Source organism: Nelumbo nucifera, chromosome 1 (assembly GCF_055504915.1).
Source record: "Nelumbo nucifera cultivar China Antique chromosome 1, China Antique-T2T, whole genome shotgun sequence".
In the NCBI taxonomy this organism is placed as follows: Eukaryota; Viridiplantae; Streptophyta; class Magnoliopsida; order Proteales; family Nelumbonaceae; genus Nelumbo; species Nelumbo nucifera.
In genome coordinates, this window is record NC_142649.1 from 58,624,277 (window position 1) to 58,642,785 (window position 18,509).

Genomic DNA, 18,509 nt, shown 5'->3' on the forward strand with positions numbered 1-18,509 from the left:
AGTAGAATAAGGACAAAGATAAAAATCAATAAATATATGAATAGGAGAAAGAATAACCAATTAACCCATCTTTGAAATATTGGATTAATAAGTTCTTGGGTGGAAGGAAAAAGGGTGGTCGTGGCCTTTGTTTCTATGAAGCTGTTTGTGAATTTGTGGTAGTTGGGAAGATAATAACAAATGGTAGGTTAATGCTTTCTTTATGGGTCATTTTTCTTGTGAAAGAGATATCACCATTTTGAGAAGGGTAAATCCTTAAAAACCTCCCTTTGGGTTTTCTGAAATGGCCTTAAACCTCCCCTCAACTTTGACATGTCCTTAAAAAATTTTCCCTTATATAATATCATCAAATATTTGATGATTGAAATGCTCATAAACATTTAATTAAAAAAAAACCTTAAATCTTTACCAAAAAGAAAAAAAAACAACCCTTGAAACCTATTAATTTGATTAGAGGAATTAGTATTGACATAACAAACATTTAATGTTTATGTCTCGGCACACTTAAAAGTAATGGAAGGGGTCTATAAATCCCTTTATTCCCAAAAGTTTGGGGAGGTCAAAGGGCAAGTCAAAGTTGAGGTGAAGTTTAAGGCTATTCTAGAAAACCAACGGTGGGTTAATAGATTTAAGGTCTAAAGAGGATTTTTGATATCTCTAATAGGGAGGTCTTAGTCCATTTAGAAAAGAGAATGGAGATTTATTTATTTGAAATCTCAAGTGATGTTTAAGTCTTTTACCCTAAAAAACAAGTACTCTCAAACAAGGCTAATTATTGCATATCTATAGCTTAGGGTCTATTTGGTTCATGGGAATAAGAGTTTAAAATCAGTTCCAACTATTTGGTTGGGTGGAATTGGAATATCATTTCCATTTCTGATGAAATAGCATTCCCTACCCCTCCTTTTTGAGTGAGAATCTATTACAACTGGTTTTGATTTAATTCTTGTCTAAATCAAACAAGGAATAGACCATTCCAATTCCATTTCCTATGCAAAATAAAGGACCCTTAGGCTCAGTTTGGAAAGAGTACAAATACATATATGTATAGTGTTGTGAAGGCTCCAAAACCACATGCAGGAGAGAGTGGAAGGAATCCAAGAGGCGGTGGTCTCTCCATTTGCCCTTTTTTTCTTTATTTCTTTTGATGAAAAGTAAATCAGGTATCACAAAGGAACAAGGGAAAACGTGAGTGTTTGTTACAAGTTTTGTATGGGTTTAAGGGCTGAAACTTTTGGGTTTTGGATGAATTCTCCCTTGTAACTTTTATGCAATTGATAATGAGAAAAAAAAAAACCTCTCTCCTTCTTGCCCATGGATGTAGGGATACAAACTCTTTAATTTTTTTTTTATTTTTTGTAGAAATGTAAGTGAGATATAAACTCTTTTTTTTAATTCTTCTTTTTTTTCAACGAGGAACACCCTTTAATTCTCTTGTCGTGAATAGGATCCAAGAATGCAGTATGATTCTACAAATTATCTACACTTTGAGGATTTCAAATGAAGTAGATTTCAAGATGCAAAATGCAACCCTGTACAATAGCTTTGGGCCGAATCTTATAAAGGTATATGCACTAAGATATTTAACTTACTGTAACTTGCAGCCACGGGTGAAAATTGATATTGGATTTTGAGTAGAGAGGTTTTCTCAATTCACAATCAATTGATGGGTTAAGAAATGAATCAATGTGCGACAATAAGTTTGTTTGGCAAGTGAAAATGATCATAATTGCTAACTTGAAACTACTTCAGCTTGGATTGATGGCAAATCTCGTTGTAATCACTTGATCTGGACATTCATTTCTAACCATAAATGAATGCAACCTTGAATTCTTAGCGTGCTCCCTACTAATCATAGACGATGGCAAATCTCTCTCTCCATCCAAAAAAAAACTCCATTTCTTTCTCCACTTCCCCCATTTTATAGTGGTTTTGCTCATTACAAGGGCCTGCCCATCTTTAATTTTGAATTCCATGTTATAAAATGAAATTGCATTCTATATATTAGATTTGATCATTTTCAATTAATCTGATAGCCAATTGTAGTTTCCAATTATATAGTCATCCTTTAACCACCATTAATTGCCATAAAAATGGGTCCCACTAGATTGAATTAATAAAAAATATCTAACAATGTGTTTCCCTTTGTCATTTTTGCCGATCAAATTTTCTTATGACAGGTGGGCCCTTCTTATCAACAATTAACATTGGTTGGGAGCCTTTGTGAAGAGACCAGTTGTAGGTGCATGGTGGTCAATAAGACCATCATAGTACAAAAGGTGTCAAACCAATACTACACAGATGCCTGCGATGAATTCATGATCCATCGCACGTTTATGATGAGTTCATAACTCATCACACATCTGTGATGAACTCATACACGAAACAGGTTGCGATGAACTTTGGCCTACACGAATCTGTGATGAATTTTGGACATGCGCAGACCTATGATGAGCTTTGAACACGCGCGGATCTGCGATGAAGTTCAAAGCCACTACAGAACCATGACAAGCATAGAATTACTGCAGAATAGGAATAAATATCAGAAACACATGTGTCTTTAAATTACTCGCGTAATGGGACGCCCTATGGGCCTAGTAAAAGCGAGCAATGCAAATAATGACGTCACATGCACCACGTCGGTTTAAAAAAGGGTCACGAAAGGAAGTAGCATACGTGGATTATGAGAATCCTTGGGTGAAAGGAAGGTTCGTCCTTGAGATATCTCATGAGACACGTGGCGAAACCCCAATGATACTCCCTTAATAGTCAACATAAAGAAAGGATCCCCTTTCCTAATAGGAAATGTCTCTTTTTAAATCATTCTCCTTATAGCTTTAGGTTTCTCTCTATAAAAAGGGGGAACAACTCTCCCCCAATGAAGGACAATATATCAGATAATCTGGACCTAAGGTTTCTCAGAAAGAGACTTTCCCTTCTCTCCTCTCTTCTTCTCTCTTCCCCATGTCCTCTCTCTTTCCCGTTGCCTTCTCCGGACCTTCAGAAACTTGACCAACCTCACTAACCTAACCATGGCACCAACACCAGTTGGCAAGAGGCTAAGCCTTGTATGGAAAGAAACCCCCAATTACTCGTTTAGCTTGATTTTCCCATTATAGTTTCCTTATACATATATGCCACCTAGGCACCATTGTATATTAATAAAGGACCCACCAAATTTATTTGAGATCCAATTATCACCGTTAATTGTAGGATTCACCCGGGTGTCTCAATAAATGTTTTAGATTGATATGTAGTAGACCCCACTCAACACCTCATTCTTTTTCATTTGTCTTCTTTAATTTACATTTGGTGCCAGTCAATCCTTCTTGGATAATACATTAAGGGGTATGTTTTTTAATTAGACTTCACATTGGATCCCATCTAACATCTTTCTTGGGCCCAAATTCTTATATTCTTTTTCTTAGTGGGCCAATAGCTCCTTTTCATTCAATCTCATGTTGGCCATAGACGGAATCATGTAAAATCTTCATCTTTGTTTTCCTTATTGATTTTATTATGTTTGTGTGTATGTGCTCGTGTTCTACGACTGATCACAACAAGTGGTATCAGAAACACATTCGAGGAGACCACTTGAACAAGAGAAGATGGCAACTACGAAGTAGGAGATTGAAAAATTTAATGGAAAGAACAAATTTCTCTATGGCAAAAGAGGATGAAGGATCTATTGATCCAACAAGGAGTTTTGAAGGTTCTTTCTAAGGAGAAGACTGAAGGGATCACTGATGATCTGATCCATAATGTCATCAATGAGGAGAAGACCTATGACATCTTGAAGAAACACAGAATCTGTATATGGCAAAAAATTTGACGAACAAGTTATACGTGAAGAAACAACTCTATAGTCTCTATATGAGAGAATATTCAAATTTATTGGAGCACTTTAGCACCTTCAGTATGCTGGTCATCCAACTTTTTGGCTTCAAAGTGAAGTTTGATGAAGAAGACAAGGCAAACTTCTAGCATCTCCTCCTCCCTCTTATGACAATCTCGTGGCCATCTTAATGTATGGTAAGTACACTCTTGATGTTGAAGAAGTTAGTGGTGTTTTACTTTCACATGAAATACATAGGAAATCTATCGAGAGGAGGAATCCATTGAAGGACTTGTTGCAAAGATAGAAAAGCATGAATTTAAACAACACTTGGAAGATGCCAAGAACCTGAAGCAGAGATCCAAGTTAGATGCCAAGTCAAAGAGTTGCATTTTCCTTGGATATGTGAGGCACTGAAAGGTTATGTACTTTGGGATCCTATCACCAAGAAGAAGATCATCAGTAGAGATGTGGTATTTGATGAGAAATCTATGCTAAAGGACATAGCAAGAGATGAATCTACTAAGATCCAGGGTAGAAGCATAATGTCGAGATGGAGCTAGAGAACACTTCACAAGAAAAAGAAGATGAAGGATCCCGAGCCAAACCATATAGGACCGCCAAAGGTAGAGAGAAGAAAACCCACAAGGCACCACAGAGGTATGGTTTTGAAGACATGATTTCATTTGCTTTGGTAACGAGTAGTGGTGATCCATTCTCCTTTAAGGATGCCATGCAAGATAAGGATAAGGACAAGTGGCTATCGACAATGTCGGAGGAGATGGAGTCACTACACGAGAATCGGACATGGGAACTTGTGAATTTGTTAAAGGGCAAAAAGGTGATTTGATGCAAGTGGGTGTTTAGAAAAAGGAAGATATGTTAGAAAACGAACATGTAAAATTCAAGGCTCGACTGTTTGCAAAAGGATATTCACAGAAAGAATGATTGATTATAATGGGATTTTCTCACTAGTGGTAAAGCGCACATCCATCAGAGTATTGTTTAATATTGTAACATTGTTTGATATGGAGTTGGAACAATTAGATGTAAAGACAGAATTTTTGCATGGTGAGCTAGAAGAGGATATTTACATGCAGCAACCAGAAGGGTTTCAGAAACCTAGAAAGGAAGATTATGTCTGCAAATTGAAGAAATCATTGTATGGTTTGGAGGAGTCACCTAGACAATGGTACAAATGAATTAATGAGTTTATGTTGCGAATATGATGCTTGTGTTTATTTTAAATCACTTTCCAATGGTACTTTTGTGATTTTAACTTTATATGTAGATGATATGTTAATAGCTACAAAGAATAAGTTTGAAATTTATAATGTCAAGATGTTTAGACTTGGGACCAGTGAAGAAGATGTTGGGCATGGAAATAGTCAAAAACAGGGGAGCTGGAAAGTTGTGGGTACACCAAAAGAAATATATTGAAAGGATGCTAAAAAGGTTTGGTATGTCTGAAGCCAAGCCTGTGAAGACACCACTAGCAGCTCATTTTAAGCTCTCTTTGCAATTGAGTCCAAGCACCAAAGAAGAGGTGGATTATATGGCAGATGCATCATCTATATGCAAATGCGGTTAAGATGTTTGATGTGTACAATGGTGTATACCAGACCAAACATCTCTTATGCAGTTAGTGTGATGAATAGATTCACGAGTAATCTAAGAAAAGAGCATTGGAGTGTTGTGAAGTGAATCTTACGATACCTAACTAGATCAAAAGCAGAAGCCTCAATGGACATCGTTGGTTATATTTGTATTTATATTCCTTTCAAACTGAGCATTAGTTTCTTAAATCTTCCTTCAGGCTTAAAGAAACAAAACAAAACCCATCTCTCGAAAGATGCAAAGGGCACTTAAGCATCTAAAAATTAATTACTTATCGCAGAAGATATGCTCGCATAGAGGGAAGAGATAAGATTGGGGTTTAGAATAAATCAACGTTCTCTTCTCAGTTCTCACGGAATTTTGCTTTCTCTCCAAGCAATAATTCTGACTTAATTATTATAGTTTACATCTATTGCTTATATGGAACATGAATGATGAAACATAAACAAAATATAATTAAAAAAAATATATTTAGATATTATAAACAAATAACCAAGCTCAGAGATTTTGTCTAGTTCTCTGCGCATCAAAAAACAATTGAATCCCTCAAGTTTTCATATGTTATTAATTTATAAACACAGAGGTGGACAATGGATTAATTGTTTCAATAGGATTGGGGTCTACTGTCAAGAAGAAAGTTATAAAAATAAGGTGGTGTTGTCTAAATGACGTATATAACTCCATCCATAGGAAGAATGTGGGTAAATCCTAACCGTCCATTGGTGCTGATCTACATCATATTCATATATTATAAAAGGGGAATATCTTTTATAGTTAAAAATAATAATAATTTAATTCACAAGAAAGATTAGGTCATCTGTTTTTTTTTTTTAATTAATAATCAAAATTTTTTATAACCTCAAGTGCTAATTCAGCACTTTGCTCCTAACCCGCTAGTAGGGTAAACGGTGAAAGTAAAATTATTAAATTGCCCATTTAAAATTTTATTAATTGTCATTGACAAATATCAAAATGAATGATAAGTAAGAATTTTAGGAAATAAAACTAAGAAGTTTCATAAAATAACATTTAAGGGTAGTTGGATTTTAAAATTAACATTTGAGGGGTGTTTGTTGTAAAACAAAGCTGAGGAGGCCAAAGTGTCACCACCCCTAAGATAAATATTAAGTGAGAGAGAGAATGGTTGTGGGCCAAATGTATTTTATGACTGGTGTGAAGCATTATCATCGGTTTCATAACCCACAAGGTGGTTGTCTCTAATATATCTCTAACATATACTTTATATGTAAATTCCCAAAAATCAGCAAAACAAATGTAATTAAGGTTTTACAACAAAGTAGAATTTTCTCGGCCTCAGTTTGACAATAGTATAAATACAAATATGTACTGTGCAAATTTTGAGATGAGTACAAAATTTGCAGTGTATATATTTGCATTTGCACTCTTTCCAAAACTGACCCTAAGTTTGGAATGAATGCAAATACAAATATGTGTGCTCCAAAACCTTGTTTTAAACCTTATATTTGTATTTACACTTTTCCCAAACAGAGCATAGGAAACCATATTTGTATATGAGGTTTTGGCACGGGCTTGTATGTGCTACCCACAAGCTGTTCCCACATACCTATCCACGGGATATTACAGCTGCACATTGGGAATATCTCCCTTGTCATTCATGGGGAGAGTTTTCTATACATGGCGATGGTGTTATGTGGACAAGGATTTGGGAACTATTTGTGTGGTTTTGCATTATACATATTTGTATTCACATTCTTCTCAAACAGATTTAAGAAACCATCTAGACCTTTATTTGCTAGCTAGGCAACTGCTTGGTTAGTTTCTCTAAAAAAGTGGTTATAATTGATATGAATTCTTTTGTTAGAGATTATTTGCTTGCACTAGTCCATGATGACTCTATTTGTTGCTTCTTTTAGACAGCTGATGATGAGTTATAAATCCCCTTCAATGATGACTCTATTTGCATTACTCAATTTGGAAGGAGTGCAAATACAAACAATTAGAATGTAACACTTTCTATTTTGTATTGTTTTGTATGTATTTGTATTTGTATTCTTTCCCTAAAAGCTTAATTTTAAAAGAGTACACAGAGATATAAAATAGGGAAAATTCCCGTTTAGTATCCTGTACTTTGGGCCTAGTGCCACTTTGGTCCCCGAATTTTAAAATGCGATAATTCAGTACCCAAACTTTCAAAATATGACAATCCAATACCTGTTCTTAACTAGTTGTTTACCAACCATTAAGTAGCATTTGAAAAAGACACAAATGCCCTTTGAACGTCATCTAATTTTCTTTATTAACCATTCAAACATTGACTTAACGGTCTCAAATCCTTGCCTCTTCTATTCAATAAAGTTGGGGTGGGTCACCAGAATGCCCATTCAAACGTGACCCAACTTTCTTGAATGGAAAAGACAAAGATTTGGGACTGTTAATTTTTTGTCAACGTTTAATAGTTGATAAAGAAAATTAAATAACACTTGAAGGGCATTTGTGTCTTTTTCAAGTGCTACTTAACAACTGGTTAACAACTAGTTAACAATAGGTACTAGATTGTCATGTTATAAAAGTTTGGATACTGAATTGTCGCATTTTAAAGTTTGGGGACAAAGTGGCACTATGCCCAAAGTACATGGTACTAATCGAGAATTTTTCCTATAAAATAATATGAAGTACAAAGTTTTGCACTCTACACATTTGTATTCGTACTCTTTGGACCCAATCACACATCTACTATCGCTCTTTTTGGAAGCATCAAGGGAGATATTCCCCATATGCAACTATAATGTCTCATGGATAGAGATGCGGGAACAACTCGTGAGTAGCATATCCGAACCCTGTTTCGAGTGCATAGTTGGAATGTAATGTGGGATGCTTTGAGTCGCGTGCTTACGGTGATGGTAGCCCTTTGTCTCATTGTCACATTTGATTAGAGAGAGAGAAAAAACCATGAATATATCATGGCGTTTGACTATGATATAAAAAAGATATGATATCTGGTAAACTTCTATGAATCAAGTGGAATCATAAGGTGTTATTTATCAAAATTCATGAATAGGTTTTGATCAATCAAAAGTTTTGATTGATCAAAACTTTTCCCATACCATATCTTTTCCACATGATAGATTTTCCCTATATCATGATATGTCGAAAATACCCCTTAAAGGCCCAAAAATAATTTCCAAAATGTAGATAAATACAATACCACCATTGATCAATCATTGATAAATGATAACCAATCATTTATTTATTTATTTATTGCTCCATGGGATCCCTCAAACCGTCTCCGCTACAAACAGCCTGAGAATTTACCCAATTAGCCAGTTGGCACCTGATCTTAGTCTCCGCTACAAACAACCCGAGAATTTACCCAATTAGCTAGTTGGCACCTTACAACATGGTTTATGAAACAAAATTAAATCAGAATTTGCACGATCATAATTCTGCATCAGCACAAAATTTGCACCGCAGCCAAACGCGGCTTTTGGAAAAATCTATACTGCCGGAAAGCCACTATACCGAAAAAAATCAAAACCCTGATACGCACCAAATGTGTTATCTTATCGTGGTGGTTTCGTAATATTAACATAAAGGAGAGTTTATTTTAATTATCTCCATCAGTCCTCCAAATTAGATACTTTCTCTTTCCACTTTCGTAATTTCGTTAAGTGATAGACTGAGATCCCCTGCTTTTACGTGCAGAAAATAGCAGAAACAGAAACGCCCTCTTTCTCTCTCCATCTTCCGAATCACTCTCCTTCGGAGGAAAGAGGAAAATATTTTCCGATCTGGGGTTTGTTTTTCCTCTCTCATCATCAGATCTCTGGTTTTAAATTTGAATTATCTGTTACCTATTTTCTTTGTCTGACTCTGTTGAGATTCTGTTTGCTATCATTCAAAGGTTGGTTTTACTCGCGTAGCAGTAGAGTTTCATGGTTCTGGATGAATCCTGGTTAAGATTGAATTCATTGAATTAATATTTGATGAACTTAAGATGATGATGAATTTCATATTTGCTTCATCCCTGTTTTAGACGTTTAACCAGTTTGAAGTTAGCTTTATTTCTTTCAGATGATTACCTTAAATCTATGATCTATCATATGGAATCTGGTTGTTCTTTTGAATTTCCTGCATCGTTTTTTCTCTCTGTCTTTCCGTTTATGTTTTATTGGCTTCTATGCATCTTGTCTGGGATTTAATGTTATGCATTGTTCTCCTTAGTTGAAATTTCAATCCTCTAAAATGGGTTTATAGCAGATTAGTGCTGCGGGGTTATTTTTCTTATCTAGAACTTTTGACTACGCCTGGTTTTGCCAATTCAACCCAGTTAAGAGATGGAAAATTTTGCACAGCATTGCAAGTAATTAAGGATGACATCTGAAGAGGCTGAACTGGTTAGGTTATCTTCAGTTCTACCACATCAGCTGTTATCAATTGGCCTCACCGGATGGTCGAGGACACCTAGTACAGTACTCAGCTTGGGCTCAGACTCAGACAATCTAATATCAATATAAATACAATAAAGACAATACATGTCAGAACTCTCACTTAAAACCAACATGTGTCTTACATGAGTTGCATCCCAGTGTCCTTGTTTATTATACTACACCATTTAAACATGCATCCTGGCCATATTCTGTCTAGAGAACACGTCTCACCATCGTTCAGTACTTTGCCAAAAGTTTCCATGCCTTACCACCATTCCCCATGTCTCCTGTCATGGACTAGGATGACGGTAACCACCCATCATCCCAGTAGTCAAATTCCTTTATCTTGTGCTTAGGGCCTCCTGTCCAAAAAACGGGCTTCAACCACTTCGCCGGCAGTTGGCCTATACCACTGAGACTAGCAAGTAAGAGTCCAACATTTAGCAGCTTCTTTATTGACATTGGTTTCTTTCTTTCTTTCTGTTCTTCTCCAACTGCCTTATTTGAATTCCATAAATTCCTCTAAATTCACAATCCCGGCACCTTTGAGGTGTCTACTCTGAAATTCTTTTTTATTGATACCTCTTTGCATTTTGCAACTGATGTAGTGTTGGCTGGGCACTTTTGGCCTTCAATACAAGCTAGCTAGATATAAAGCAAGTTCAATTGAACAGTTGATTTCGTCATAGGTGTTTTTCTTTAATGGTGTTCGTTTTACAGAAACCCAAACTTTTAGGTGGATGGGCAGCCGGCGCCCAGATCTCCCAATAGGGATTTTAAGTGACTTCATTTGATATTTCTTTCAATTGCATTCATCCAAACATAGTGCTTCTCTAGAGATTGATTTATATAATAAATATGCTTGATTGGTGGTGCTGATGCACAGGTTCTGTGAGTGTGGAACAAAAGGTATTATCAAAATCCAATCCTTATTTGGATTGCTAACTTGCTGATAAATGGATTCTTGAACCTTTGATGGAATTTGCTCGTGCATTCGTACGGGTTTGTTGAATAAATTTTTGTTTTGATGAGGCCTTAACTATATTCTCATGCGGATAATACATGGTTTCCATTATGATTTTCTATTCCTTCAATGTCTATGAACTGAATTTGGTTGAATTTTGATTTAATCCACCGTCAATCTTGGTTGTTTATTTCAGATAATCATCTTGTTATACTCTTGGAGGGATATGGTATATATCCATATATAGTTAATACACCATGGAAGCTTATAAGGACAGAATTTTGACTTGGCTGGAACGCTTGGCCCAAGGTGATTATCTCATGGGTGGAAATAACTATGGGATTCTGGGTGCAATTACTCTGGGTATTGTCATACCATTTCTGCTTTCTACTGTATTCTTAGTGAAGAAAAAGGGTAAACAAAGAGGGGTACAGGTAGAGGTTGGTGGTGAGCCAGGTTTTGCGATGCGTAATCGTAGATTTGATAAATTAGTTGAAGTTCCATGGGAAGGGGCCACAACCATGGCGGCTCTGTTTGAACAATCTTGTAAAAAGAATGCCCGTGATAGGTTTCTTGGAACAAGAAAGCTTATCGGCAAAGAATTAATCACAGCCAATGATGGGAGGAAGTTTGAGAAGTTACACCTGGGGGATTATGAATGGATAACTTATGGAGAAGCATTTGACCGTGCCTGCAACTTTGCTTCTGGTCTAGTTAAGTTGGGTCATAGTCCTGAGAGTCCTGCTGCAATTTTTTCTGAAACACGGGCAGAGTGGCTTCTTGCTTTTCAGGTAGCCTAGAAGGGCATGCTTTGTTTTAATGCCTTATCATTTTAACTTCTTCCTGGAGAAATGACAGCAGATTTTCCTGTTTCCTGATGTCAGGGATGCTTCCGTCAGAATATTACAATTGTTACCATTTATGCGTCTCTAGGCGAGGATGCTCTCATTCACTCACTCAACCAGGTTGGTAACAGTGCTCTTTGGTAGCTGATCAGCATGCAGATTGTGTTATGCTTGGGCTGTTTATAATGAATTGATGTCTTATTTCACATGGAGATTTCTTTTCACTTCTCTTGTATATTGTTTTGGATGTCAGACCCAAGTATCGACCTTGATCTGTGATTCCAAGCAATTGAAAAAGTTGGCTGCAATAAGCTCAAGCTTGGAAACTATTAAGCGCATTATTTACTTTGAAGAGGAGGATGGAGCTACAATTGATTCTGGTTTATTTGGGGATACGAGTAATTGGACAGTTTCATCTTTCTCTGAAATTCAGAAACTGGGAAAAGAGAGTCCTGTTAATCCAAGATTACCTTCCAAAACTGATGTTGCTGTCATCATGTATACAAGTGGCAGTACAGGTCTACCAAAGGTTTGGTCAGTTGTTTCTTTCTAATAAATTTCACCAATTGTTGCTTATATGCCACAGACGATGACATTGTTACAAACTAAGGTAGCATCTTTTGTTTATTAACCATTACTCAAAAGAAAATAATCTTGAATGTTTCTGAAACATGAATTGAATTTATGCCTCTTCTTGCATGGCAAACCCAGAAGAACAGGAAGGTTTTCTCTTATTTATTCATTTTCTTTGCTACTACCTCAAGTAAATATTATTTTATGGATTAATTTCTTGCTTTATTCTGCTGTCTTAAATGATGTTCTTATTGGTACTGAAGGGAGTTATGATGACTCATGGCAACATTGTAGCAACTGCAGCAGCAGTTACAACAGTCGTTCCTGGAATAGGCAAAAGTGATGTGTACTTGGCATACTTGCCCCTTGCTCATGTTTTTGAACTGGCAGCTGAGGTCCTCATATATTAGCCCTTCTTGTGTGTCTCTAGACAATGTATTCTATTTTTTCTATATTAACTTCGCATGTACATGTGGTTGTCCAGACTGTGATGTTGTCTGTAGGTTGTCCAATTGGGTACGGTTCAACATTAACATTAACAGACACCTCAAATAAAATTAAGAAAGGGACATTGGGAGATGCTTCTGTGTTGAAACCGACACTTATGGCAGCTGTTCCAGCTATTTTAGACCGTGTTCGGGATGGAGTGCAGAAAAAGGTCTGAACTATCTTGCTATGGGTTAATAAATCATATAAGTAATCATTTATTTTGCCAACTGTCTTGAATTATTATTATTATTATTATTATTATCATTTTATTTTACTTTTGGCTTCGTAGGGGCTACACAACGGGGGATAGCCCATCCCCCATACCCACAACCCCCCAACGCAGGTGAAGGCGGGAATTGATCCCAAGTCTCTGCTACAACCAGCCAAAGACCTTACCAACTGAGCCAGTTGGTACCTTCATGTAGCATCTTTCCTTGATTTGATTATATAGGTTTGCTATTGACATTAGGTTTCCAATCTCTTTGAAGGTTGGGGAGAAGGGTGGGTTGGCAAAGAAATTGTTCAACTTGGCTTTTAAGCGCAGACTAGCAGCAATTGAAGGAAGCTGGCTTGGGGGTTGGGGACTAGAAAGAATTATATGGGATGCTATTGTTTTCAAAAAAATACGATCTATTCTTGGGGGACATGTCCACTTCATGCTCTGTGGTGGAGCTCCATTGTCTGCTGATACTCAACGGTTCATCAATGTCTGCCTAGGGTAATGCCCTTTTTCTCATCCCTAAATAATCATAAATAGCTAACATGTATTCTTAATTTCTTATTGTGTTATATTAGGTTTTGTTTTTAGAAGTATATTTTTGGAAGGCAACATGTAAACTTAAACTGATATAGTTAGTACTTAGTAGAAGGAAACCTATACATAAACTTTGCAGCAATGCCTGTAGTTATTATAGCACATTATAAAATCATACTGTTCATTTTTAGATAAATCAGCATATTATTTTTGCAGTTGATAAATAACTTTCATAGGCTTGAAACTTGTCAAATTGGTAAAGTGAAGATCAAATCTAGGGGAAACTCAAAAGAATCTATACTTTGTAAAAACTGGTATTGATAGAAAGGAGAAATGAGCTAAAAAGGATACCATGGCCTTACAACCCATACTTGCAGTCCACGCACAAGACAGCCCATGAACTGGGCCAATTCTAGCAGAGTTGGCCTGCTCAAGTGGATCCCATGGAATCAAATTAATTAAGGATTTGATTAACCAGTTGTTCAAGAATGGAGCCCCCAAGGTAGGAAGAGAAACTAAATTTTGATGGTTATTCATTAGGCAACCTAGGACCCTATGTGATAAGTTTAAGAAACAAAGTACTCACTAATAGCTGTACTGGATGCATTGGCATTTAAAGAGTATCCATAAAAATTTGACTCTTGTTGGCATATCTTTTGTTTATGCCCAAATTTTTTCAGGCTTTGATATATTTTTCTTTTTTCTGAGATGGAAGATAACAGAACTTCATTAAAAATAAAACTGGTACATGAGATGATATACAAGAGGAGCAAACAATTAAACAAGGGAAATCTCAAAGAAAGAAAGAGACTCTAGGAGGGACATGAGGGCACCAAATCTTTTTATAAGGGAAGTTTGAAATGAGATCCTTTGAAATAAGGGCCCTGAAAAAGGATTTAATGGAGAACTTTCTGGCAGGGTTGAGTTTCCAGGCTTTGATGTAATTTCTCAAAATGTCAACATATGGAATGTTTTGGTAGAAATGTTACCAATATTTTTTCAAATTATGTAATTTTGGATGTTATTTCCATATATAATTTTTGAGACCAATTTCATGGGAAATATCAACAAATTTTAGGGAAACTGTAACCATGCTTATGATTTTCTGACATGGTTTCCTTCTTCAGAGCTCCTATAGGTCAAGGATATGGTTTGACTGAAACATGTGCTGGAGCAGCTTTTTCTGAAAGTGATGACATGACTGTGGGTCGTGTGGGTCCACCACTTCCTTGCTGCTACATTAAGGTATGTGCATCTTAACTTATTTTCCTGGTTTGTAAACAACATTTTAGTCAGTTAGATAAAATTGCAGATTAGTACTCTGTATTTTGGGCCTAGTATCACTTTGGTCCCCAAACTTCAAAACGTGCCAATTTAGTACCTACAGTTAACCAGCCATCAGTTATGTGTATCACACGACATCATGTGCGATTTAAAACTTTTGAAAATGGCAAAACTACCCTTCAAAATAAAACAATGTTCATCATCTTTTTCCTTAAGATGAAATAGAGGTGCAAAGCACTAAGTCACATGAGCCTGGTTCATCTATATCACACTCATGATCACAATCCACAATATTGGCCGATAATATGATTTGGTATCAGAGCTCTATGCCTCCCAGTTTGGGTCAGAGAAACGGCCATCATGGAGATTCTGCCGCTACTGAAAAATGGCAAAGATTGAGAACCGCTGGTGGAGGTAATGTTATATAGTTTTCCATCAAACCTGGGGCCTTCGGCCTATACAGTGTCTTTTTTTTCCGTCTCTTCGTTTAGCATATTTCTACTCTGTACTTGTGAATCAGAAAGCCTCCATTTCAGTGCCTTGATTTCTAATATATCCACACCGAAAATGGTGGTAACAAGTAGCAATCACAACAGATAGACAGGCAACCACAGAAGACAGAACATCCTTTGGGGAAGCATGGATAGATAAATTGGCATTCCTGTCAGTGTTTATTATCAAGGGAAGAAAAGTTTCAATCGTACAATCGAAATTTGATAAATCTAATTGAATAATGCCAAGTGCTTCTCATTCTTCAATGTTTGCAATGCTCTTCCTAGGTTCAGCTGCATTGTCTATGTTAACTGATTAAGAGCACCCCTCATATCCATAGTTGGGGACAAAACAACTTGGTTTTCCTCTCTCTCATTTGTAGCCATCTGAAATTTGTTGTCTTAGGCCTTTTCGAGCTCTCTCTTACTTCTAATTAAGATCATGAGCCTCTTTTTACTTGAGGAATTCTATGGCCCAAACCTAGTTTTAGGATTGTTTGGTGTCAACCAAGCTGGCTTAAGGATTGGATTGCCAATCTCATTAGTTCTGGTCTCATCAAAGCATGGTTACTTTGTCCAACAACATATTTGTCATGTCTTTTTGGACCCATGCACATTGATCACCCAATACTGGGTGAATATTTGAGGTGAATCACTCTGGGATCATGCACCTGTGTCGTAGTGGTGCACAGTGCACTGCTACTTGTCCTGAGTGTCAATTGGGGGTGGTGGGGAGTAATGGTTCTCGATTCCCAAATCACCTCAATGCTCCCTGAAGCGCCACCTATACTTGAACCGACAATGCTATTGTAGCTTTGCAGAGAAAAAGTGAGAGGCTCATTACCATTGACCAGTGCCACTATGGTATGTAGAACGACAAGCTACAGCAGCACGACAGAGCTTCTCGATGAGAACGAATGACTTAGGAAGGAGAATGTGCATCTGACCAAGTATGCAAATAGCCAGCAAGAAAACGCTAGCTTCCTAGTGGCAAAGCCATCGTTGCCGCTGGAATTATAAGTGCTGAGTGAAGACGGATCTGAAACAGTAGTTTCTTTCAGGAATCATGTGCCTTCGAGAACTTGAGAAGGTCATTGTTTATTAAATCAAGTGCTGTTACGGTTGCCAGAGGAAGTGGTTTGATGGATGGAGTGGTTAGTTCATCTTGGCTATCAAAAATAAGGCAACTTCAATATGGTTTGGTTGATAAAGAAAATTAGATGACATTTGAAGGGCATTTGTGTCCTTTCACATTCCACTTAACAGCTGGTTAGCAGTAGGTATTAAGCTATGAGTTGTAAGCATATATTTCTTATTTGATTGTCAACCATAAATAACTTCAAAGTACAACAATCATTCAAAGTACAACAATCATTCTTTTCATTAAGCTATGAGTAAATGTTTTGCGATTGTCAACTATAAATTCATAAGTTGTAAGCATATATTTCTTATTTGATTGTTGTTTTTCTTTTCCAGCTTGTCTCTTGGGAAGAGGGAGGATATACAATTTCTGACAAACCAATGCCTCGAGGAGAGATTGTAGTCGGAGGGCCCAGTATAACTTTGGGTTACTTCAAAAATGATGACAAAACCAAAGAGGTGTACAAAGTGAGTTCTCCTACCTTGTCATTTATTCACATTCTGAAGTTGGACCCTGTTACTATTCTGATGGTTTTGTAAATGTAACAGGTTGATGAGAAGGGTTTGCGCTGGTTCTACACTGGTGATATAGGACAGTTCCACCCAGATGGATGCCTTGAAATTATTGATAGGAAGAAGGATATTGTCAAACTTCAACATGGAGAATACGTCTCCCTTGGGAAGGTGCATAGGAAATTTTCGGCTGTTCTCTTTTCTTTTGACATACATATACTGAAACTTTGAACCATCTAAACATAAACCTAGGAGAATTAGGTATTAACATTTGGATTTTCCCAACAATCTTACGATGGTCTATTCATAGACTTCTGCAACCTAAGAGATCATACGGGCCCTACTAAATTAAGGTTCTCTCTTGATATTCTTAGAGTAATCAAATTTAATTGACTGAATCTTTGTTTTCAGGTTGAGGCAGCTTTGATATCAAGCAACTACGTGGAAAATATCATGGTCCATGCAGATCCCTTCCATAGCTACTGTGTAGCATTGGTAGTGCCTCCACAGAAGGTCATTGAAAACTGGGCCCAGAGTGCTGGCATTGAGTACAAAGATTTTCCAGATTTGTGCCTGAAAGAAGAAACAGTTCGTGAAGTTCAGCAATCCCTTTCCAAAGTTAGTTAATTATTCTTGTTTTATTTGAAGATTTTAGGGGAAATAATCTACATATGCAGATAACCTTGTCAACTTAAATGGATGCAAGAGAATACTAATTGTACTAGACAGTAATTTGTGGGTGATACAAGAAGTTTATGCATGTGGCATACCTTTCTCTGTTAATTCTGAAGTAGATTTTGAGAATTCTATTGCTTTATACAGGTAGCGAAAGCTGCAAAGCTTGAAAAGTTTGAAATTCCAGCAAAGATTAGGTTGTTGCCGGATCCATGGACACCAGAATCTGGATTAGTAACTGCTGCTCTGAAGTTGAAGAGGGAGCAGCTGAAAGCCAAGTTCAAAGATGAGCTTCAGAAGTTGTACGAGTGAATTATTAAATGTTAATTCTAGCTTACTTTTTCTCATAGCTTGTACTTTACCAAGGAAGGAACAATGAAGGATCTACAAGTTTTCCCAACTTTCATCTTTCACTGTATTTGAATGTGGCTGTACAAGGTCATGCCTTTGACTCGGTATGAGTCGCACATTAAGAGTATATACTCTTAATCTCAATGCTAGGTCGCTAATGACTATTTAGAGCCCGTTTGGGAGGGATAAAAAACCAATTGAACATTTGAACCGAGAAAATGAACCGAAAAATGCGTTTAACCAAATCAATCGGATTGATTTCGGTTTTTTATTTTTTGAAAAACCAAAGGATTGGTTCAGATTTCAGTTAACCAAAAGAAACAATTGTTAATCGAACTGACCAGTGTTAACCAGTGGTATCGGTTTGGTTTCGCTTAAGAGAATTGCAAAAGTTGGTGACATTGGTTCAGCTTTAAAACAGAGTAAATGGTCAGCAACCAAATTCTGCATTGACCAAGACTGAGTGGCTTCGGCTACCAAAATTAGCTCCAATGGCGAGTTGAGGTTACATCTCAACGACAATATGTTTCTCGCTTGCTGGGGTTTTCAGTTTTCACCAAATATGGCTT

The 18,509-nt window shown here is 36.8% G+C and overlaps 1 protein-coding gene across 4 annotated transcripts; it reads left to right on the forward strand.

The window, feature by feature from the left end:
- The first annotated feature begins 9,066 nt into the window (after nt 1-9,066).
- LACS8 (AMP-dependent synthetase and ligase family protein) lies at nt 9,067-17,989 on the forward strand. 4 transcript variants are annotated; one of them, XM_010242853.3, is made up of 12 exons: nt 9,067-9,227; nt 11,022-11,616; nt 11,710-11,790; nt 11,924-12,199; nt 12,507-12,638; nt 12,728-12,901; nt 13,221-13,450; nt 14,614-14,731; nt 16,738-16,869; nt 16,951-17,085; nt 17,326-17,532; nt 17,737-17,989. In XM_010242853.3, the coding sequence occupies exons 2-12, from the start codon at nt 11,083-11,085 to the stop codon at nt 17,899-17,901; spliced, it is 2,184 nt and encodes a 727-aa protein (XP_010241155.2). In that variant the 5' UTR covers nt 9,067-9,227; nt 11,022-11,082; the 3' UTR covers nt 17,902-17,989. The 4 variants fall into 4 exon arrangements, with proteins under 4 accessions (XP_010241155.2, XP_010241156.2, XP_088752544.1 ...); XM_010242854.3 differs by having other exon boundaries at nt 9,133-9,335; XM_088896418.1 differs by lacking the exon at nt 9,067-9,227 and adding an exon at nt 10,147-10,286.
- Nucleotides 17,990-18,509: the final 520 nt, after the last annotated feature.

Bases quoted from the DNA above. Each gene is read 5' to 3' on its own strand.
- LACS8 (XM_010242853.3), top strand. From the start codon at position 11,083: ATGGAAGCTTATAAGGACAGAATTTTGACTTGGCTGGAACGCTTGGCC. The intron at 12,200-12,506 runs GTTTGGTCAGTT...TTGGTACTGAAG, and splicing joins GCAGTACAGGTCTACCAAAG to GGAGTTATGATGACTCATGG. The intron at 17,086-17,325 runs GTGCATAGGAAA...CTTTGTTTTCAG, and splicing joins AATACGTCTCCCTTGGGAAG to GTTGAGGCAGCTTTGATATC.